This window comes from Muntiacus reevesi, chromosome 1 (assembly GCF_963930625.1).
Source record: "Muntiacus reevesi chromosome 1, mMunRee1.1, whole genome shotgun sequence".
Taxonomy (NCBI): domain Eukaryota; kingdom Metazoa; phylum Chordata; class Mammalia; order Artiodactyla; family Cervidae; genus Muntiacus; species Muntiacus reevesi.
Genome location: NC_089249.1, coordinates 56,009,006 through 56,032,489, shown reverse-complemented (window position 1 = coordinate 56,032,489; position 23,484 = coordinate 56,009,006). Strand labels below are relative to the sequence as shown.

The following is a 23,484-nucleotide window of genomic DNA, read 5'->3' as shown; positions in this document are numbered from 1 at the left end:
TGCAAGGACTAAGAAGACACGCTTACCTGAGCACCCTTTTCCCCAGCATGTCAAACTCCACAGACCTCTCCTTCCTGTCCCTGCCGGACTCCTGACTCAAAGGGGCTCTTCTAGAAGAGGCCAGCAGCCACGCTCGTTCCAAGTGAGCACTTTGGGAAGGAACCAGACACCCACTGCCTGGGGGGCGGGGGGGTGTTGGGGGCAGTGCAAGGGGTGGGCACCCAGACAGGCAGGAGGTGTGACAGAAGAGACAGCAGGCCATCACCCCACCTCCTGGGGTCAGAGAGTGGACGCCACCCAGAGACTAAATATCCATCCCTTGGAGGGGGGGGTGGGAACCGAGAAAACACAAACCATACACTTTCTGGCCAAAGAAAATGAAGAGCTTTTAAGCTGGTGGCTCTTCTCCCAATAACAAAATAAGAAGTGCCCTCTTGGTGAGTGGCCAGACCAGAGAGAGTGTGCCCGGGCGGACGAGCTGCCCAGGGCAGGACACGGACATGCTGGATGCAACTGCCCTGTTGTGGTTACAAGAGTGGAAAGTGTTAACATGGTTTTCATAGAACCACGAAGTCAAAGTCAAGGTGGGGGGGGAGGTGAGGGGCACCGACGTCCCTCGGCCTCAGGGACCCTTGTCAAGTCCCTGGAGAGGCGGGGGTGCAGGTCCCTGGAGGGCCGTGTGCTCCCCTGGGTGTGGTCCACGGCCAGTGGATGGCTTCCCCTGCTCTTAACATCTGTTATGAAAAGTCTTTAGGGGTCAAGGCCCAGGACGCGGAGCCACCACTTTAAATAAAACCAGTGGTGAACACGACAAATGTGTGCCTGTCACCTCTGACCCCTCCTTACCACAGGCTGCCCGCCCTGAGCAAATAAATACACCCATCTCCAGGTGCCCAGCTGACCACAGCGAGCAGAGGGTTCCACGGATGTCCGTAACTAGTCTTCTGGGCAGAGCCGAAGGACGAGTCCAGCCAGCCATGAAAGGAAGGAGCAGCTGCGAGGTGGACCCCTCCCCCACGCCTCGGCCGGGCCTGCATAGGTGGCCATCTCCTGGGACCCGGATCAAGGGGTTTCTAGCCTGTGTCCAAGTCCCAGGAGCCTGTTCTTCCGCGTGAGCTGGGTGGGACCCGGGGGCCCTGCCCAGGGACGCTCTCCAGGCCGCTCACACATGGGTGGATCCTGAAGCGAGAACCAGGAAGCCCTCTTCTGCTTTTCGGGGAGAGCGGGCTCGGGCATGGCCCGCACGAGAAAGCAGAGCAAGAAAGAACGGGAGCTTCTCGAGAAACATGCCCGGCTCTCCACCCACGGCACTGGGGGAGGGTGGGAGGGGGCTGTGGAGGCCAGTTATCTGAACACCATGCAGAAGGTGCATCCCGGCTCCAGGAAGTTAAGCTTCCAGGATGAGGGGACTTTTCTGTTAAAATCCAAGATCTGAGCTTGGTCACTGGGTGAAGAAAAACAGCAGGCCCAGAGGCCCAGTCTGGTGGGACAAAGGAGACTCAGGCAGCCTCCACGAGTGCCCCGGAGAAGAGTCGATGAGCACGGTGACCAGGGCGCGGAGACCACCGCTTTGGGAGTCTCTCCCAGCAGTGGATGGAACGCACAGGGAGCCCCTCACCAGTGCCTACACCTCCCAGGCCTCGAGCCACAGAGAAAAGGGGTGAGGGAGCCAGGAGCAGTTGGGTGACCTTCTGCTGTAGGCCCAGACGCAAAGGTCATCCCCGGCTGCGTAGAGACCACACCCCCATGGCCTGGTGCCCACACAGACGCTACAGAGGAGCTGGTGTGTCTTTCTACCTCTGAGGAAGATGGGAACAGAGGCTTCTCTCTCTAAGACTTTCTGGGGAGGATGACAGACCCACCCTGCCTGGAAATGCGCCCAGCTGCCTGAGAAGATGTAAGGGCGCCAGCCATCACCACTCATTCTGCAGAGACGGGCCTGGCCTGGCCCAGGCTGGAGAAGAGGGACAGTCAGGGAAGCCTGGGCCCCCTGGAGAGGAGAGCCCGCGCTCCAGAGGTCCCCTTCTGGGCCAGCTGCGACAGCCAAGGGCAGAGACGAAGGCTGATTCGCCGCCTCGTAGATTCTCTCAAGTCCTGCAGGGAGGAGGCCGGCCCCCAGGGAAGTTGCCCCACGGGTCGTGTGTGATAATGAAGCTTGAACGTGGGGGCTCCGGGGCAGGGGCGCCACCGTGCGCCCACGACGAGTCCTAAGTCCCCACGCAGGGGTGGGTTTCGGGGCCCCGGGCAGAGGTCCGAGGTGAGGCAGCGCGCCGGCGGGGCGCGGGTTACAAGGGCCCGTACTTGGTCTCATACTTGGACACGATGCTCTTGCACTTGCCCACCTCCTTGCGCAGCTCCGCCACCTCCGTCCGCAGGGCCGTGTTCTCCTTCTCCAGGAAGGCCGCCCGGATGGTGATCTGGTTCTCCTTCAGGCGCCGGGCGTCCCGGGACCGCTTGGCCGCCACGTTGTTCTTCTTGCGTCTCGTCCAGTACTTCTCATCCTGTGGGCAAGGGTTTTTGGTAGGTCTCTCCTCTTTCCCATGAGAGAACCCACCCCTCCCCTCCCGCCAGCACTCCACCCCACCCACACTGATTCCTCTTTTAACCCACATGGTGCAGCTGGGACCTGGGGACTCCCAGGGGCCCCGCCCTTACACCCAGGGAGCGTCATCCACAGACCCCACGGAATCCGACTGGGACCACTGGTGGAAGGACGGGCCTTCCTCTTACCAGTGGTTTCTCTCTGCTGCTCCGACATACAGCACTGTCTGTACTCCTGCCTCACTCAGGCTGTGGCTGAGGGTCTGCACCCTGGCTCCAGTCCCCGGAGTTCACATCTTGGCTCTGCCACTTTCTAGCAGTGGAACCAACTGAGTTCCTTAACCTCACAGTATCTCCCCACCTCGTCTTTGCAATGGGGGATAATTACAGTAACTACCTCACAGAGTTGCCTGAGAATTAGAAGAGTTAATATATACAAGGTGCTTACACCAATGCCTGGCTTACAGTAAGGATGCCATAAAGGTTTATCATTTTCATCATTACTATTCTAAAAGCCTCAGAAACCTCTCAAGAGACAGGTATGTTTATTTCCATTTTACAGATGAGGAACCTGAGGTCTGCCTGACTCCAAAGTTTAGGTGAAAAGTCCCTTTTCTGAGTTTTTCACAGTGGGGAAAGGAAAAACTACAAAATCCTCCTCTCCTCCCCAATCCAGTTGTGAAGAGCTGACTCAATGGAAAAGACCCTGATGCTGGGAAAGATCGAGGGCAGAGGAGAAGGGGACAACAGGATGAGATGGTTGGATGGCATCATCGACTCAAAGGACCTGAGTTTGAGCAAACTCCGGGAGTTGGTGAAGGATAGGGAAGCCTGGTGTCCATGGCGTTGCAACAAGTCAGACACGACTTAGTGACTGAACAACAACCCTCAGCCCAGCTCCTATCTATAAAACCATCAGCTTGAAGGCTGCTGGCTCATCCTGGGATGGCAATGTACAGCTATCTTTTGTCCTTCAAAGTGAGGGCTTGTTCCATCCCGGTTTCTGTGGCCGAGTGAGCTCTTGCCCAAGGGCTGGGCTGAAGCCAGGGAAGTGGGAGCATGGGCACAGCCGGGAACCAGAATGGAAAGAGAAGTTGCGGGGAGTCAAGCTGGGGCCACACGCCACCCGAATGCCTTTCTTTCAACCGCAGCGGGATGTGGCCCGAAGCTCTGAATGCACGCCTGTCTCGATGTGTCCCCAAGGAGGGTGGGTCCTCCTGGAGAAATCGAATGGAAATTGGGGAAAGCCCCTTGACCCCTGAGCCCATGGTGCAAATTCACTACTACAGATGTACCAAGTTACCTTCTGCTCATCGGGGACAAAGACCTTCTTGGCCTTTTTGATCATGGGCTGGGGCTTCAGGTCCTCCTCGGCAAACTTGTGCTTCCGAGGGTTGAAGAGCTCCCCGCCGGGCACACTCGAGAGGACCAGGTCAGCAGGGTCAGGATTGAAGTTCACGTCCACCTCCACGCAGTTGGGGTCAATGGGACTGGGGGTCTCCCTCTCCTTTTCCAGGGAGGATTCTGAAAGACAGAGAGGTGGTCCTGGAAAAGCCTAGACTCACTGAACAGTCAGGGCTCACGTCACACACCCAGACACCTACTTGACTTTCAAGATCGCACAAACTACTGCTGCTTGGAGGGAAGAAAAACTATAAGAGCACCTGCCCCCCACAAGCCAGACTGGCATGTGTGATTCAATTCAACAACGCAAACATGGAAAGAATTCTTCCCTTTAGGAACAGAATGCTCAAAAGGAAACAGGGGCCTTCGAAAAAGGCAAGATTTTCCGATTGTTTTTTCCCCCCAGAAATGTTAAGCAAAACATTAAATCATTATACCCCCTTAACTTCCTGTGGTTTCACGTTCTCAAGTAATGAGAAACAGCTGAATCTCACCAGGAACTATAATGGTTTAGGGACACAGACTGAATAACGAAATGGCTTCCATTGCTGAATCCCTTGAGACGAATCAGTGGCTGTGCTCATTCAGTCTCATGACAACTCTGAAAGGGAGATGGGTGTTAACCTTATTTTACAGATGAGGAAACGGAGGCTTGGAGAAATGACAAGGTTTTCCTAGGGTCACATGGATGGTAAACTAAAATTTAAGTCTGGCCAAAAAAACAAAAAGCAAAACCCTGTTCAAATTTTATGTGTTATTGGGGATAAGTTATTTTTTTTAAATCTACACCTTTGGCCTACTTGCTCAATGCTACTTATAAGAGGACACAAAATAATTATTCAGTCAATAGATACATTATTAAACACCTCCTATATGCCAAGGACTGTCCTGGCAAAGACAAAGCAGTGAATAAAACAAAAATCCTTGCCTTCATGGAAAGTTATCCTATGGGAAAGGATGACGTTACAGAAGATAAATTACAAATATCCATACACAAGTGTTGGATGCCATGTGGATATTTGGGAGAAGAACATTTCAGAAAGAGTGAACACCAAGTGCATGGTCTGTGCACAGGCAAGTACTGGGAGATGAGAAGAGCAGAGGCCATTGGGCTGGAGTGACTAAGAGGGAGGAGAAACAGGATGGGAACAGAAAGCACAGGACCTTTAATCCCAATAAAGCAGTGGTTTTCAGTCGGGAACAAGTTTGTTCTGCAGGGGACATGTGACCCTGTTAGGGTGGAGGGGCATCTAGTGGGTAGAGGCCAAGGATGCTGCTAAACATGCTGCAGTGCAAGGGCAGCCCTTTCCCCAAGCCCAGCAAAAACTATCTGGTCCGGATGTCAACAGTGCCACTGATTTTTACTTTCCCCTTGAGGTGAAAGAAGTCACTGGAGGGTTCTGAGCAGAGGTGTGACATGATCAGACATAGGTTTTAACTGTATCGTGCATGTAAACTACTTATATCCTATCAGACGGGTTAATTACAAACAGGGCTGAGTATCAGAGGAGTGAATGGCCAGGGATCAACATGGTAACTATAGGAATAAACAACCAATAGCCAAAGTACCAAAGCATGGCAACTAGACCTCCCCTGTCCTGCTGGTGGGAGTATAAATGGCAACAGCCACTTTGTATCCTATTTGGCAACATCTACAAAAAATTGACCTGGTGCAACTCAGCTTCCCTTCCAGGGAGTATTCTGAAAGACAGAGAGACAGGTGGTCCTGAAACAATCTAGAGTGAGTCTAGGTGCAAGTCAGAATCCTTCCCATCAAACACTGGGTATCCGATGACTCAGCTGCTCTACTCCTCGGAAAATGCCCAACAGAAAATGCATACAAAGACTCACAAAATAAGAATTTTTTAAAAAAGAAAAAAAATATGGAAAAAAAAAAAGACTCACACACAAATGTTCATGGCAGTGCTATTAGGCATAACCCCGACCTGGAAACATCTCGTGTCCATCTGCTGAAGAGTAGGTAAAAACTGTGGTGTGGTCATGCAATACAACTTGGAGGGACTTCCCTGGTGGTCCAGTGGTTAAGACTCTGTGCTTCCACTGCAGGGGGCACATGTTCAGTCCCTGGCGTGGAAACTAAGATCCCAAATGCCGCAGAGTGCAGCAAAATAAAACATGGAATACCATTCAGCAACAAAAAATGAACACAGCTCTGCTACAGGCAATAACATGGATGATTTTCACAAACAGAGTTGAGGAAAGAAGCTAGTCACAAAAGAATACATACTACTTATGTCCTTTCTATAGAGAAACTGAAAAATGAACTGTTTCATTTCTATCACAGGTATAACTCTTCAGTATAAATATTACTTTATTTGTATCATGGTTTTTCTGTCACAGAAGTAGTTCGTAAGTATGTTCCATAAATCTATTTTTAGTCACTGAGGCCCACATGATTTATATATTACTATAAAGCTAGCTATAGGAAGCTACTAATGTGGAAGTGTAAATGTAATTAACTTATAATTACTTAAAAAAGAAGAGAACATAATATACAGTTCCATTTACAGATGTTCATCTATAAACAAAATGAATCTCTGGTGATGGAAATATGGATGGTGATTACCTCTGGGGAGTGAGGACTGAGTGGGGTCAGGAGGAACTTCCAGAACACCGACAGTGTTCTCTGCCCTGATCGGGGGGTAGTTAGATGTGTGGGCTCACTCTGTAGATTCATTGAGCGGTACACCTATGATATGGGCACCTCTAGACACCATACTTCATTAAGAAGGTTTACTTAAATACAAAATCAGAGGGAAATTCCACCTAGGTGGCCTCAGTCAGGTATAAGAAGAGGGTTCATTTCCAGTTCTGTCCCCTACCCACACACAGAACCAGACTTTCAGGACAACCTGACCAGCATCAAAATGAGCTGCCTTCAAACCAGAATTCGGCTGGAATCAGCTGAAGCCTCTGAAGCTGAACCATTTACAGCAAAGAAATGAGGGACAGAGGAGAGTGTTAAAAGGCAATAGAGGGATATAACCAGAAAATCCAGCATGTGTGAAACTCTATAGGTCAAACAATTCAGCTTCCTCAACAAACAAACTGCAGAGAAATAAAAAGGAAGGAAGACCCCACAGACTACAAGAGATTTAAGACACATAACTAACTGAAATGTGTGGGTCTCATTTGGCTCCTGATTCAAGCAAACTGTAAAATAGTAACATTTATGAGACAACTCTTTGGAAATTTGAATGCTGGTGGATTTACTGTCAATTTCAAATGTAAAACTGGTATTTCTGTTCCGTTTCTTAAAAAAATCCTTATACTTTACATATACATTTGATTGAAAATAATCAGATTAGGGGAATGCAGGAGGTTATAGAAAACAAGACTGGTTATGAACTAATCACTACGGAATCAGAGTGATGGTTACTGGAGGTTCTTTATAGCAGCCCTTCACTTTCATATTTGAACATTTTTCTACAATAAAAGGAAAAAAAATAGAGCATGAGAATTTCTTGGGTGCAGGTTCCCTGGGTGCCACACCAGCTCCTGGGGTCTTTCCCAGGAGACATCAGCTTATACGCCTTGAACTGAGTCTGTGGAAAGCTTTGCAAAGCCCCTGAAACAGGGACCATGCCTCCTCTGATGGGTTCATGACCCAGGGGCATGAAAACCAACCAACTGGAGGTAAAACAGAAAAAGGACAAGAGGATAAAGCAGGAATCCCAAAGATGGTATTGGTCCTGGCAGTGAAAATGCCTTCTTCGTGGCAGTGCCTGAGAAATACCTGACTAAAAAGTCAGACATCCTGGGTTCAAGTGCTGCCTCCACTTCCCATCAGCTGTGTTACCCTGGGCAAGCGACCTAACCTCTGAGTTTCCTCACCTATACAATGGGGATATCAGGAGACCTCCCTGGTGGTCCAGTGGCTAAGACTCTTCACTGCCAATGCCTGGATTTGATCCCTGGTCCCGGAACTAGATCCCACACGCTGCAATTAAAAGTTCACATGCCACAACCAAGACCCAGTGCAGCTAAATAAATAAAATGGGGATAAAAGTATCAATCTCGTAAGGAGGTTTTGTGAGGATTGTGTGTTAGTGCCTGGCACAGAATACATGTTAAATAAATGTTTGCTGTTGCTATTATTATTGCCTGAGCTTCCTATGAATCGGAGGCAAAGTGCACATGGCAGTAGAGAGAAGTACTGTGGAAAGGCAGGATGCACTGCTATCCTGCGAAGCCTCCGACTGGGATTGCTCACTCCACTGGGCTGACCATCTGCAGCAATCAACCGACAGGAAGGCTCCGGCTGCCGCTGAGGGGATGGCTATTTTTATCTCCAGCCTTGGGGGACTGTGCTGAAAGGTGGGGGAGCAGAGGGCTTCTGCTCACAGTAGGTCCAATGGGACCACGCAGCCCCCTGGGAAGTGGATCTCCTTGGATGAGGCAGGTGGCCCTGCCCGAAGGTTCATCACCAACCTGTGCTGGACACGGTTTCCGAGGGCTGAAAGACGGCGGTGGAGGAGGATGGTGGGGACGCCGTGGAGGAGCTGGCTGACTCCTTCCCTTCTAGCTCAGCCACCGGCAGCAGCAGGTTCTGCACCAGGTGGGTGGGGCTGGCAGGGATGCCATTCTCCAGCAGGAACTCATCCAGGTCCATGTACTCCAGGTGGAAAGACTCGCCATCGTACGGGATGGTTTTGTCCCAGATGGGCGGCATGAGGGAGGCCGAGACGGCCATGGTGCTGGCTGCTGTGGCCTCGTCTTCCTCCAGCTTTTCCTTCCCCTTTTCCTTATCTGCAGACACAAAACCTGTGGTGAGACATCTCTTGAGAGAGTAACTCAACCCCAGGAGGCACGTGGTGAGCCTCGCAGGGTAGAGCCACCTCTCTCTGAGTCCTGTTCCATCCATGCATGCATTTACAAGAGCCCACACTATTCTCCAGTTATAACCTGGTGCTTGAACAAGGACCACTGGTCTCCTCTAGAGATGGCAGCACACCCTCATGCGCTGCACATCCATGCCTGGGCTTCCTAGGATGCTCGCCATTATCTCTGAGGCCTGATGTAGTCCCAGGGTTAATTCAGAATGGGCTGTAGGAATAGAATCTGCTGGAGAGAGGCTACCGGCAGGGATTGGGGGGTGGGGAACGGGGTTTCTGACCCTGCTACCTCAGGAAAGGGCTGACTCTTCAGGCCAAGCACTTGCTTTTTCTTCTGTCCTGTCCCCACCCTGCCTGCCACCCACTGCAGTGATGTGTGACCTTAGCAATGTCATTTAACCTCTCCCAGCTTCAGTGTCCTCCACTGTAAGTAAGGATAAAGCTCCCCTCTTCAGTGAAGACTAGAGGTAACATCTGAAAGTGCCTTGTAGAGCTCCTGGCACACCCCAGGCATTCATTATTACAGTGAGCTTGCGCAAGGAAGGGATTGTGTTTGATTCATTTCTACATTGTGGGGACCAATATAGGAGCAGGCAAGACAGCAGACCCCAGGAAGATGAGTATACTGAATGAAGAAGGCTGGGTTTGTAAATAGAGAGGGCCTGGAGCTGTCTTTTCAGGACCTTTTTCAGAGCAACCATTTCCAGAGACCATTTGCTTATCCCTCATTGAGCAGAGAAGACTTAAGGCAGGTTTTCTTGGAAGAAAGAGATGCATGGAGCTGTAGAAGAAAGCAAGCATGCTCCCATTCAAAGTAAAACTAATCAATCAGTGGGGACATGAACCCACCTAACTGTCTCAGCCCAAAAGTTATACACGTGGATGGATATCCAAGAAAGGGCAAATTGAGAAAAAAAAAAAAAAAAAAAAAAACAGAAAAATGTGACAAGGTTGGAAGAAAATCAGAGTGACAGGGAGGCAAATGAGGGAAGTGGGAGATAAGATCATGACAAGCTCAAAATGGGTTTTCAAATTGAGGGCGACAATTTTGAACTCTGGTTTCTGAAATGACACAGAAATCAAATACGATTATGTTGGAAGTAAACCAGTCATGTATGGACTCCGAGACCTCAGACAGCCAAAAAGCAGCCTGTTGGTTCAATAAAAATGGACACACCCAGTGAGTTAAGAAGGTGGAGGTTTTGACAAACAGAATTTGGTCATGGCTACTAATACAAAGTAACTCGAATTCTTGCAACTGCCTTCTGTACCAGGCTTTGGTTTAAAACCAAACGGGAAGTAAGAAAGCCAAGCTTTGGTGGGCTGGGTGGGCCAGATGGCTTCCCTGTTCTCCTTCCGTGAGACACTGACTCTACATTCTGTTCAGAAATGACTGAGATTTCTGTTAGGTGGGGGTCGTGGGGATTAAAGGAGGCAGAAGGGAGGAGACAGAAAGAGCCATACTGGAGGACTAGTACCAAGTTCCAGGGTTTGTCTGGCCTAAGCAATTAAGCACATTGTTAATCAGTGTTTTTATAAGATGAAATTTTAATTGTAGGAGATGTTCATCAGTGGTTACCAGTGATACAGTGTAAGGACTGGTGATGTGACCTTAAGGAAACATCCTCACCGCTCTGAGCCTCTGCTTTTTTTCATCAGAGAAGTGGGGTAATACCCTATACAACGACTGCAGAAGACTAAATAAGATTATGTCAAGGTGCTCTAGAAGAATTCTGCAAATGTAAGGTGGAACTATTATTATGGATGGTTATTATTTGGTGATCTGACAGAACCTGATAGATGTGCACACCTGTCCTGGGGCAGCTTGCCTCAGCCCCAGATTTGGAACAAAAATAAACAAAAGGGTCTGTGCATATGAGGTCCTGAAGCGGAAGGAGAGCGCCTGGCCTCACCTAATGTGCTGAAGCTATTTATAACCAGACCATGACAGCCATAGGGATGGGAGTCTCAGAACACACTCAAGAAAGGAAGAGAAATGGCATTTTTAAAAAGAAAATGAATTCCCCAAGAGCGGTAATTCACAGAAGGCCCATGCCTTCCCAAATCCCTGAACGACACGAATGGTTCTTGGAAAATCAAATCTCAGAAGATTGAAAGCATACCTCAGTGCACCTGAAACTCCACTATAGGTGGTATTCCTGCTGCTCCCTGAACCCCATGCTCTCAGACCAAAAACAAGGCCAAACTTGCTTTCCACAAAAACCCCAGGGATCTTTGTGGCCTAGGAAACAAGACAAGGGCTTCCCAGGTGGCCCAATAGTAAGAATCTGCCTGTCACTGCAGGAGACACTGGAGACCCGGTCCGATCCCTGGATCGAGAAGATCCCCTGGAGGAGGAAATGGCAACCCACTCCACTATTCTTGCCTGGAAAATCCCATGGACAGAGGAGCCTGGTGGGCTACAGTCCATGTGATTCCAAAGAGTGTTGACTTGACCCAGCACACATAACAGCAAACAGGACAAAGACCAGCCCTGTGGCCTCAAAGTCTAGGGTCAGCCCCAAACAACCAGGTAAAGGGCCTCGATGGCCTCTTTCTGACCCTCATCCCTCTACCTTCTTCCCAACCTGCCCCTCAGAAGGCACCTCCCGGCTCTTCTCCTGACACCCCTCTCCACCTCAGCAGCAGCCCTGAAACTCATTTCCAAGAAATCTCCAGTGAGGACCCAGAACCTGGGGATACTCACACGCAGGGAAGAAGGCAGGTCCTCCTCCCCGCTGGGAGGAGGACGGCCATAAACGAAAGCAGTTCGCTACGGTATATCAGGGCATCTCAAACTTTAGCGGACTGTGGAATCACGGAAGTGGGGTGGTGCCCCTTAAAATGCAGAGTCCTGTCTCTGAAGCCGCAGATCCAGTGAAGGGTGAAGGGTGGGGCCCAGAAATGGGCATTTTAAACAAGCATCCTAAGTGATTCTGATGCAGGGGTCCCCAGGGCAGGCGCCCTGGAGCGTCACTGAAGTAGCTGCTGCGACCCCCATCAGCCTCCTTCACATTGCGCGTGCTCCGGACCCTCCCCAATGAACCTCCTCCCCGCGACCCCCACCCGACTGCCTCCCTCCCTCCCCCACCCTTCCCCACCAACCCCCGTGTGACTCCGCCTCTCAGCTCATCCGCTACCCCTTCCTACCCGCTTTCGCCTCGCCCTCCGGTCCCCAATCCTTCCTGCCCCCATCCCCCAGGCTGGACCACTTCAACCAGACCTCCGACCTCCCCAGCCCCGCCCTCACAAGGCCCCGCCCTTGCAGAAACCCCGCCCCCAGAAGCGCGCGGACCCCCCAGCCCCACCCCACCCTACCCCACCCCCCGCTGCCTCCCCTCACCGAGGCGCGTCTCGCGTGGGGGGTTCTCCATCAGCTTCTTGAGGACCAGAGGGAAGGAGCCCGGCAGGCCCCTTTCCCCGGCTGCGCGCCCCGGCCCTGGGCCAGGCCCCGCCTGCGGCTCTACAGGCGGCTTCTTTCCGCCGCCCGCGTCGGACATCGTGCCCCGCGCTCGGCTCGCGCGCGCCTCGCCTCGCCTCGCCTCCCCCGCCCGCCTGCCCGCCCCCCGAGATGGGACGGAGCCGTGCGACCCGCCGCAGCTGCCGACACGGGCAGCTACTGCGCAAGCGCGCAGCGGCGCCCCCACCCCCCGCCTCCCTCCATCCATCCCTACCCCGCGGGCGGACAGGCTCTGGCTTATTAATTTTTCATAAGGCCAGGCCAGCTTCCCCGGATGGCGGCCTTGGATTGGCCCATACCGCGAGAGGGGGCGGGGACAGGCACAGCCTTCCGGATTATGATTGGCTAGGCCGCCCCTGCGTAAACGCCACACGTGCGGGGCCAGGTGAGAAGCAGGGCCACAGGCCCCGCCCCGTCCTCCTCGCTGTCACCTGATTGGCGCCTGCCGGGGCCTGGGTCTGGGGGGCCCTATCCGGCGACAGCTCCTGCCCCTCAACCCGCGCTTTCGCCTTCGCCGTAACCCCTGCCCTTCTCTTGGACCACTGTAACCGCTCTCCCCTCGCATCCCAGTCTCGCCACCTTCTGGACGCGCCACCTAGAGGAGGCGGGGCTGGCAGCGGCCATGCCGGCGGGGGTAGCCTATCAGAGAGACCCCTGGGGTCCTCGCGGCCGTTTCCCTCCTCCTCGCCGCGCCCCGCCCCGCGGGTCACGTGGAGCTGCAGCCGAGTCCCGCCGCGTGGGGAGTGGGGGAAGAGGAGGAAGGCGCGGAGCAGCCAATGGAGGGTTGGGGGCGGGGCCCTGGGCGGTGCACGAGGCGCAGCACGTGCGGGGCTGCGGCGGGGAGGGAAGGGGCGGGCCTTTCTGTTCTGGGGACTCTGCCCAGGGTCGTGGTACCGGGACTCACAGCGCAGCCTTCACCCGCCTCGCCCCCACCCAGCGACCTAGAGGTTGGCTGAGGGCAGGGTTGGGGACGGCGACCTGCCCGCCCGTAGGGACGGCTGGAGCAGGCTTGGCTGCCGCTGAAGATGGTGTCAGATTCTACCCCCTGATCCCGGGTTTCTGGTGCGGGCGTGGCGGCCAGATAAACACTAGCGTGGAAGGCGCATTCTTGAAGCCGCGGGTGGAGAGAGAGTGCCCGGGCCCCGAGCCAGGGCGGGAGTACGCGCTTCCGTCCCCGCGCTTAACTAGCCTGTGACCTTGGGAAAGTCCAGTTGTTTCACTCGAGCTTGTTTCCTCGTACATAAAATGTAGGAGTTGGGCTGGATAAATCTCAAGTCCTAAACAGCTCTGAAATTCTGTTTCTGTCTAGGATCGTCCCTTCTTTTTCCTAGGGTGAGAAAAACCAAAATTCCTCCCTCTCAACATAAATGCAAATACTTCCTAGGAGTTCATCAGGAAATGGCGCGTACAAATGTCAAACATGAGCGGGGGGTGGGGTTGGGGGGGGACACACATGCGGACTCCTTTTAGGAACCTGTTCCTACAGGTCACCCGAACTTTGTACCTCTTGATAGCAGGAATCATACCCTGCCTTGAACCCAAACAATACTAGGTATTCCCTGCCTGAGAGGGCAGGGACTTTGGCTTATTTGTCCCTATGAGACCAGTGACTCTTGCCTTCCAGGAGCGAGGCTGGGGGAATGCAAGGCACAGTCCTTGATTCATAGAGTAGGTGTGTGACCACGACACCCAACTAGCTGAAAGTTGTCAGGCTGATACAATCGGTACTGGGAGTTGAAGAAAGAGGCTGGGCGCCTGAGCAAACCTGGAAAGCAAAAGATTTGAAGGAACTCTGGATGGTGGCAGAGGACAGGTGATGGAGTCTGACTCCAAAATTCAAGTTCTCATAGCCGCACTCCTTAGACTATAATCACTTTCTGAGTCTGATATCTCCAGCCTATTGCTTCATCTCTCCAGGCTACCTTTCCTATTCTATGTCTGAGAGAGATGGGGAAGAACTGATCTTGTGAGGCTAGCATAAGCCAGTTCATGTAAAATACACAATTGTTTTTGTTTTGTTGTTTAGTGGCTAAGTGGTGACTCTTGTGACCCCATGGACTGTAGCCTGCCAGGCTCCTCTGTCCATGGGGTTTCCCAAGCAAGAATCCTTCTCCAGGGGATCTTCCCAATAAGGGGATTGAACACATGTCTCCTACATTGGCAGGTGGATTCTTTACCACTGAGTCACCAGGGAAGCCCTAAAATGCACAATTGCAAACCTGCAGTAAACAAGTCATTTTCATAGCTTTGCTACTGTTGATGGGTACAAATCCACTGCTTGATATATCCATTATTCTAGAGTCAGGTACAGTGCCCATGTCAGTCTCTATTTAGTGAAAGTACTAAATTATGTACAGAGTTGTTGCAGAATTGTTGCAGAGTTGTTGCAGAGTTATGTTGCAGTGTTTTTGCAAAGTTGTTGCAGAGTTGTTGCAGAGTTATGTTGCAGAGTTGTTATTAGTGGGAATTCTGTATGTGGCTAAGATATCTTTAGGATAAACTGACCTAGAGGTTTTTAGAAACAAATTTCAAAGGACAGTCCAGGGAAATTGATTAAAACATATTATGGGGGGGAAAATGTATGAGTTTAAAAAAGACAATAGCTAGTTTGGCCAGGGAGAGACTTACTGGATTACTGTTAAATGTATATTTTCATAGCTAATATGACATTATTGAAGGAAAAAAATTCTCAAGGTATTAGGGGAAGATTTATAGTAACAAAACAGTGGAAAGTTGTAACATTTGTTTATGACAAAGGTGGTATGTAGTATGAGATTTTAGATTTAGCTTTTTTTAAAGATTAAAAAAGGTTTAAAAAAATTTAAATCTACAATTATTCAAAACGGATAATAAACGCTTCGTTTACCACCCAGCCTGGAGCAACAGGCAAGTGGCACTGGTAAGCAGGTTAAGGAGCTGGGTAAACAGGTTAGGGCTTTAAAACTTTGTTCTGATTTAGTCCTCTGTTCATGTACTGACACTCCCCAAAGAGGGTTTTTTCCCCTGGATAACCGCAGGGTAAATGGTGTGTCACAGACACCGCAGGAACGTCATAAACATGTTCTCTCTCGTGCTTACTTGCAGGCTGGGGGGTTAGCCATGCTGCCGATTGGCAGCGTTCAACAGCACCATCCAGGAGGCGGGCGCCATTGTGTTCTCGTCTTCATTCTCTGGCGGATGGGAGAAGACCCACAGAGTCCTCTCTCTGCCTCTGTCTCTTATCAGTAAAATGGGAATAACATTGCAGCCCCTCCTCTTAGTGGAGGAAAACCTGTCAGAAGCAGTTAGCTAATTTCCACAGTGTTTCATAGTGTTCCATAGTGTAATTTCCATAGAGAGCCCTGACAAAGAAAGAAACTCTATGAAAAGAACATGTTGTTACATGGTTAAGACCTTAAAACTGTGAAGTAGCACCTTTGTATTCTAAAGTATTAGGGTTTCAATGCAGCAGCTTCTTGAGGGAGGTGGGGGTCCTTGAACAGCACTGACTGTCGGGGTGAGATGCAGGCCTGGGTAGATACTCTCCTCAGCAGCTGCCTAACCCCTCGTCCTTGGAAAAGTGACTTCTCCTGCCTAAGTCTCAGGTATTTTTCTCTTGGAAACAGAAATGGATCTGCCTACCTCACAGGGTGGTTATGAGGATTACGTGTGGGAAGCAATGTCAAGTGCCAGCCTGAACGGTGTATGGCATGGATTGCGTGAGCCTCCATGCTTCCCCTTCATTCAGGTTGTGTTGGGTGAGGAGTAGGATTTTTTGGGGTGGGTGGGGGGGACAAGGTGGGTTCTAGAGTCTAAGCTACAGCAGAGAAGGGATGTGAAATGTCCATTTTCCAGAGTTGGTCTGGCTTTAAATTCTACTCTTTAGTGTTCCAGAAACTTGCTGACCACCCCAAGTTAAAATTTTAATTCAATTGAACATATGCAGAACAAGGGCCTTTCATGAAGCTATTATACCAATTTGGGTTATTTAAACTTGAAGCTCAGAGGAGCTAAAACTCCAGCATGGGAGCCTTTGGCCCCATAATGACCTCTTTGGCGTCATAGTCAGTGTCTTGCAGGACGGTATGACCCTGTCTCCTGACTTACTGCAAAATGTGACATGAGCCTGGTGTCTGCAAGAGCAGGACAATGAGAAGGCTTCCACTGAGCACTGACAAAGCCCAGTTATCTGTGTGCTTTGCGATCTCAAATGCAGGAGAACACAAAGCTTTGTTCAGGGTAGTCACTCAGTAAATATTTGTTGGTTCACTTTGTTGTTGGTGCTGGTAGGAGGGCTAACAAAACTTTCCAGAGCTAGGTCATGCACATTTGGAACATTATTAACATTAAATAACACTCATGTTTAATTCACAATCAAACCTAGAATAGTAAATAAAGGCCACCCTTACGGCAAGTCCTCCACCGCTGGCCTTGCCAACGACCGCTCCTCTTGAGCCCACATACCTGTGGCTGCATAGTTCTGGGCTGCGGTTTGTACCTTGGTCTCAGTGTGTTCTGGGGAGAGGCGGTGGGTGGAGGCCCTTCACCAATTCTTGCCCATCTCTCAATACTCTCAAGAGTACTTAGTTTCCTGTTTGGCTTGCATTTTGTCCACTGCCCAGCTTAGAAATATAGAATGATATCCACCCCAAGAGTACTATTTCCAGAGAGAAGCCCTTACCTCCAGGCTCTGCAATGTCTCAACAGCCACTTTCTGAAAGCTAAGGGTTCTCCAGTGGAGGTGGTGTTGGTAGGGAGTGGGCTCTGGAGCTGGAACATGTAGGTTTGATTCCTGCTTGGACTACTTCCTGTATGACCTTGGGCAAGTTACTTAACCTCTCTGAGCCTGAGACAGAAGGGAGCAGTTCAGGCACACTGCTGAGAATAGCACTTGGGAGCATAACATGCACTCACCTGAAGTTTATCTCTTACTACAATCCCATGTTGGGTTGTCCTGGAAACACCCCATTCCTCCCAACTGGCCATTGCCCCAAGAATAGTTGGGGGGAGGGTGGGACCTTGTAGTCAGGGAGAAGATGGCCTCACTCTTCTTTATGACCTTCAAGGCCCTGCAGGCTTTCCCCTTGCGAGTCTCTCTAACCTCACTCTTCCTTCTTTCCGACTTATTCACCTTCTTCAGCCACAATGGCCTTTTATTCCTCAGACACGTATCATTCTTGACCCATTCAGGGCCTTGCAGGTGCTGTTCCCCCAGCCTGAAAGTTCTTGGTGTAACTGGCCCTTCCTCACCCTCCAGGCTTTGGCTCAAATGTCCCCCTCTCAGAGAGGCCGGCCCTGACCCTCCGGATTGCTGTCTCTCTCCCCAGGGGAATGCAAACAGCAGGCGAGCAGGGCAGTGTTTGTCTCACTCGCTCCTGTGCCACATGCTAGCAAGCACTCAGCATGATGAATGTTTAGATGATGGCAGAGGTACTGCCCTGAGACGTGGGTCTAGAAACCCCGGGGAAACCTGTGGGTAGGGAAGAGCCTGGAAGCAGGCCAAGCTGGGTTGGAGCCCCTCGACAACTGTGTGACTTTCCCATCTCTAAGAGTCAGTCTCCTGGTCTGTAGAATGGATAATCATACCTCTCTTGCAAAGTCGTTTCACAGATGGTAATGTAAAAGCACTGAGCATAGTTCCCAGCCACACCTGGGAAACAAGGGCCGTTAGAACCAGGATTCATTTCCTTAATAACCTAGCCTTGGGACAGGCCTGTTAGGATGCAAAAGCCATCTGGATTGCTGGCAGTGTCTGGCACTAGATGAGAATGAGTTTCTCACATTTCTCTGATTGGTGATGGGTGTTGGGTGGGGGGACAGGTAGAGAAGAAAGGTAAGCCCCTGACACAGGAGGTGAAGAAGCTGGCCTGCATACTGGCCCTGAGGGTAGCCTGAGTGTATTTCCTCACCATTAGGAGATGGTAGCGAGGATTAGAGGCTTCCCAAGTGGCGTGGTGGTAAAGAATCTGCCTGCCAATGTAGAAGACACAAGGGACATGGGTTTGATCCCTGGGTTGGGAAGATCCCCTGGGGAAAGAAATGGTGACCCATTCTGGCATTCTTGCCTGGAAAATTCCATGGACAGAGGAGCCTGTTGGGCTACAGTCCATCGGGTCGCCAAGGGTCAGAGGCGACTGAGCGACCGAGCACAGCACAGCAAAATGAGGATTAGGGATAACACGTGCAATGCATGTAAGGCCACTTCTGTCTCTTCTTCCATGGAAGCAAATTTTGTGACTTCTTGCTCTGGTTCCCCCAGGCTGGGAGTGGAGGCTACTGCATAGACCGTCACTGAGGCCAAGCTCAGGACAGCCCAGATTGCTCTGAGTCCACCCTCTCTTCTGCTCACCTCAATTCCCCAAGGGGAGGTTACCCAGACCCCTGTTTCTGCCCCAGCAGGTCCCACCGAGCCAGCTCAGCTGGGCTGTCCTGCTTGGCACAGGGCTGCTGGCACCCGTGACCCTAGGAGCCTCAGCACGTGTTTCCATGGAGACAGCCCTACGTGTGTGCCCACAGCCTTGCCACATCCACTTATTTCCAGGAGATTATCCACAGAAAGGAGGGAGCGAGGGTCAGACAGCAGATGTGATGTCCACGGAAGGAGCCTAACCAGGCCCAGCTGCTGTTTGTCTTTTGCAGAGAAAACAGCATGGCATTTCACAGTTTGCAAACACTTTCTGGGATGTGTCATTTAATCCTGGCCACAAGCCTGTGAAGCAGGTATTCTTTTCACAGAATGGGGATGGAGAGAGGCATGTCAGGGATACCTGCTGGGTAGCCCACAGTGATTGCAGTTAGGAGCTCCTGACCTGGGGACCCTACCTGCCCAGCTCAAAGTGAAGGCCTTGTTCCACATCTGCTGTGCTTTCACGCGCCATGGTTCCCTGAGAAGGAGGCCTGAGTGACCAAAGCTGGCAGAAAGATGAGGTGCCAACCTCTGAGCACAGCCAAGGAGTTGGGGACTAAAAGTGCTAACGATGTGGTTTGAGAAGCCGCATCTTTCTGGAAGCTGGAGAAGAAAGTGGAGGGTGAGCAGTCTGGAACGGAATGCCTCCTGGGAGAGGATCCACAGGAGAAAAGTCAGGCAGGAGAGCAGGAAGAACGGTCCTTCGGGATCAGGGCCCACAGATAGAGGGGAAACTGAGTCAAGGCTTGGAGCACAGACCCACTCTCTTGCTAGACAGAGATTTCTCTACCCACAAGAAAACTGGTTGCCTGGGTGGCCCAGAGTGAGGGGCTACCGGGTGTTGGTTGTAGCCTAAAGACAAGGAATCTGGAGTCTGGAGAAAGTCTGCTTCCCCAGGAAGTTGGAGAGGCGGTTTACACAGCCTTAGAAGGGAGGCCCGGGGGCAGCAGGAGCCAGAGGCCCCACAGTCGGGGTTCAAGGAGCATCATTGAACCAGAAAGCAGAGAGTCTGCAGGGAGAGCAGGATCTTGTGAGAGCATGGTCTCACCATCCTCAGGACTCTCCTTGGATGTCTCCTCCCGCTGGACCCCAGGTGTGCTTTGCACGTGACCCCTGACCCTCGTGTGAGCTGAAGCACAGGAGGCAACCAGACCGCTGTCATCCTCCTCCCCGGGGGATTGAAGCCAGAGTGAGGAACGCATGTGGGGAGAGAAGCCCCTTCATCAAGAACTTTTAAAGCACAGGTTGTTCCTCGAACAGCACAGGTTTGAACCATGCGGGTTCCACTTATACGTGGAGTTTTTTCACTGAACGCATACAGTACTACCCAATCTGTGGTTGACTGAATCTGAGGATGTGGAACCATGGATCTGGGGGCGACCATAAAGTTACAGGCAGGTTTTCAACTGCGAGGGGGGTTGGGCCCTAATCCCCGAGTTATGTCAGAGTCAAGTACACCTTTTCCATGCCGGCTGGGAATTCCTGCTTTGATGGCCTGTGCTCTGTCTTCACCAAGGTGCACTGCCTCCAGGTGCATACTTTCATGGAACATTTGGAGAGTCTGGGCACTTTGGAAAGTGGCGACGTCAGATGGAGGGCAGTATTAAGAGTGAGGTCTTTGTGGGGTGGACTGACTCCCTTGAGTCTCCAACCCTCACCCCCTCATTTTATCCACCTGTCGGCATCTCCCAATCTGTCAGGGTCTCATGCTTTGGACCCCCAGTGAGAGGCCACATAGAGAAGAGACAGGAGGTGGCCTGAGACTGGTCCGTCTCCCGTGGACCAGCCCAGAGGATCAGATCCACCATCTCTGTCAGTCTGCCAGTTCTTTTTTTTTTTTTTTTTTTAACTGCACAGGGTCTTAGTTGCGGCACATGAAATCTTTTAGCTGTGGCATGTGGGATCCTGTTTCCTGACCAGGGATCGAACCTGGGCCCCCTGCATTGAGAGCTCATAGTCTTAACCACTGGACCAGCAGGGAAGTCCCTAGTCTGCCAGTTCTTGACAAAGCTCTGCCTGAGACCCTGGTGGGGGGGCGGGTTTCCCCTATGCTGGGCCTGGAGTTTGCCATCCACAATGACTGACGGGGGCTTTTCACAGGGCTCTGGGGACCAGGTGGGAGCCAGCAACCAGCAGCTGCTGCCACACTTCATAAGCCTTGTTGCCCTGGTCTGAGGAGCTGCACCCTGAGTCGCCCCCAGGAACCCTTCCCTGCCCAGGTGGGAGCTGTCCCCGCAGACTCACCAGCAGCCCAGCTGCCCCCTGTGCCCACCCTGGGCCACAGGGCCACCCTGCCTTCTCTAGCGCTCAGACCAAGAAGGGAGCCCTTCACATCCAAACGTTCCGCCTCACCTCCCCACACGAGACATTCAGTGATGGCAAGAAAAAGTCAGCCGTGGTTCTTTTCCAGGCCAAGTTTCCAAAGGGGATGGGCTTCTCCCAGGGAGCATCCAGGACTGAGTGCCGGGAGGGCATGGACTGCCCACAGATGAGGTCCGAGGGGCCCAGAGCTCCATGAGAGAGAGCCCATCGGGGACCCTGCCATGAGCTCTGGGCGCTGACTTCCTCCCTCAGGCGGTGTCTCCATGCTCAGAGCCTGCCACCCTCCTTTCCTGAGCCCGGCTCCCTGAGAAGCATGTCCAGGCAGGGACTGTGGTGTGCGTCCTCAGGCTGCAGAATTTGGGAGTGGGCTAAGGGTCCCGTGGAAGGGGCTACCTGGTGATGGGGTGGATCAGGTACCACCCCAGGGGTAGTGAGGTGTGGGGAGGGAAGGGAGAGGCCTGAGAAAGTTCCCCTTAGGGGCCACCTGGCACTCAGGTCAGGCTCTGGCAGCCGGGGGGAGCTGGGCTTCATGAAAGGCACCCCTGGGGTTTGAGCAATGAGGACCTGACGTCTCAGAACAGAATAGATGTAGGGAAATATTTGTCGGGAGGGAGCGCCCCGAGCAGGCTGGCCCCCAGAGTTCTCGTGGCCCCAGGGTTTCTCAGGAGGGGCTCGGGAGACACCTGGTGCTGGCTGCCGGCTCTGCCCCTCGTCCACACCCTCCTCCACAGGCTCCTTCGCCCCGTGTTTGCCTGTGGTATCCTAGGAACCGGGGCTTTCAGCCTGTGGTCCTGTTACATAACAGCTTCCATCCCGTCGCCGGGTCCAGCATCTCCGGCGAGCAGGAGCTGAAGCAGGCGCCCGGAGGCCAGCCTCTCCCCGGGGACACAGGCGGCCGGCCGCCTGAACCCACAGCTTCTGCCGGTCCCCTGCACCCCGACACGCGGAGTGGGGAACGTAATAAGCTGTCAGCATCTGGTGCGTTCCTTCAGCAGGGCCCTCTGGTCCTGTCCCGGTCCCGCGTGAGCCCCTCACCTGTCAGTGGCCACATGCTGGCTGCAGCTTCCCAGGGCTAGCAGACCTGGGGGGGCAGCCCCGGAGAGGCAGAGGCCCTCCCCACCGTGACCCTCTCTGCACCCCGGCCCTTCCTCGCTCGGGGAAGAAGCCAAGGGCAGACCCCTGCTGAGGACCCTCCCTAGCCTGGAGATGCCTGTCCGGCCACAGTGCCCGCAGCGGCCCCCACCCCTCGGGCACCTGGGTGGCCGGCCATTGCAGGCCACCTCCGCTCCTACCTGTCCTCTTCTCTGGCCAAGGCAAAGAGTGCTCGAGCAGGGACTTGAGGACCTCCGGCATGTCCATGGCAGGGGCCACTCCGATCCGGTCACAGCTCGACATGGCCCGGCGGGAGGTGCTCACTGGGGGAGTTTAGAAGCAGCTGGAGAGGCAGGCTCGGGCCCAGGGAGAGCCGCAGGCTCTGGAGGCAGGCGGGGCGGGAGCCCAAGGCAGCCAATGGGCAGCACGGGCCCCGGCCCGCCCGTCCACCCCCGGCTCGGCCACCTGCCAGCTCCGGCTGCAGCCAGGCCTTCCCTTCCCGCTGCCTGGCAGGGCGGGCCTGGCCCAGTGCCAGCATCAGCACGTGGAGCCACAGCGCCAATCCTCTGACAGAGAGCCTGGTGTTATCTAACTTTGCAAAGGGAAGTTCTCCCCCAGGCTGGGAGCCAGAGCCGGGCCTGCCAGGTGAGAACAGTGAACTGGCTGCCCGCCCACAGCAAGCGTGCACCGCACACTCAGGCCCACTCGGCAGAGAAGCTCCAGAGGTCAGGCCCTGTGGGGACCCGCGACCCTGGCTGCAGGCAGCTGGGCACAGAGGATGTACTGTGTTGGCGAGCACAGGCCCATGAGTGGGCATCATGCACTTACCTGCAAGTTTGTGAGTCTCGAGGGGGTGTTGACGTGTTTCGATGCTGGTCTATAGGCTGTGTACATGTACACGTGCCCTGCAAGGCACATGGTATGCGTGTGGCATGGGTAATTGGGGCTTTACGCTATCTGCAGAGCCTGAAGCCTGCTTTTCTAAGGGGAGGGACAAACCTGCAGCCTGAGATCCCTTTGGCCTTCAGGGACGGAGGGGAGGGGGAGATGAGCCAGGTGCCCAGCAGACAGGTACTGGCAGGCAGGCAGAGTAGGCGCCACTGAAGGGGAGCGGCCCTGCAGACTGGCTCAGGCTCTTCCTGGGACACCGTCCTGCTTCTCAGCCTCTGCCCCAGCCTGGGGGCTTGGGCAGCAATTGGCTGTTTGCCCCAGCCCCCTCCCTGGCCCTCTCACCAGGACACTGGCCTCTGTGGTCCCTGGGCCACTTACTTGAATGTGAGGTTGAAGCCATGATTCCGTATGGCAGTCTCCACAAAGACCGACGCCAGCCTTGCCGGAGCAGGGGAGGTGGGGTGGGGGGTCATCGGGCTCCTCCCCTCCACACACTGATGTAGCATCTTGAACAAGCTGTGCTGCTGTTTGGA

At 53.0% G+C, this 23,484-nt stretch overlaps 1 protein-coding gene across 3 annotated transcripts; it reads right to left on the bottom strand.

Moving 5' to 3' along the window:
* Positions 1 to 2,149: 2,149 nt before the first annotated feature.
* Positions 2,150 to 22,435, bottom strand: TEF (TEF transcription factor, PAR bZIP family member). 3 transcript variants are annotated; one of them, XM_065944657.1, is made up of 4 exons: positions 22,261 to 22,435; positions 8,398 to 8,730; positions 3,845 to 4,065; positions 2,150 to 2,501 (listed from the first exon to the last, which is right to left on the bottom strand). In XM_065944657.1, the coding sequence occupies exons 1-4, from the start codon at positions 22,361 to 22,363 to the stop codon at positions 2,286 to 2,288; spliced, it is 873 nt and encodes a 290-aa protein (XP_065800729.1). In that variant the 5' UTR covers positions 22,364 to 22,435; the 3' UTR covers positions 2,150 to 2,285. The 3 variants fall into 3 exon arrangements, with proteins under 3 accessions (XP_065800729.1, XP_065800737.1, XP_065800723.1); XM_065944665.1 differs by having other exon boundaries at positions 8,398 to 8,715; positions 22,261 to 22,434; XM_065944651.1 differs by lacking the exon at positions 22,261 to 22,435 and adding an exon at positions 12,145 to 12,413 and having other exon boundaries at positions 8,398 to 8,715.
* Positions 22,436 to 23,484: the final 1,049 nt, after the last annotated feature.

What these genes read in the sequence shown, in the direction of transcription:
- TEF (XM_065944651.1), bottom strand. Translation starts at nt 12,301, where the DNA reads ATGTCCGACGCGGGCGGCGGAAAGAAGCCGCCTGTAGAGCCGCAGGCG. An exon ending in GGAAACCGTGTCCAGCACAG is followed by an intron (nt 4,066 to 8,397) that starts GTTGGTGATGAA and finishes TCTGTCTTTCAG; the next exon opens with AATCCTCCCTGGAAAAGGAG. An exon ending in TTGTCCCCGATGAGCAGAAG is followed by an intron (nt 2,502 to 3,844) that starts GTAACTTGGTAC and finishes CCTTGCCCACAG; the next exon opens with GATGAGAAGTACTGGACGAG.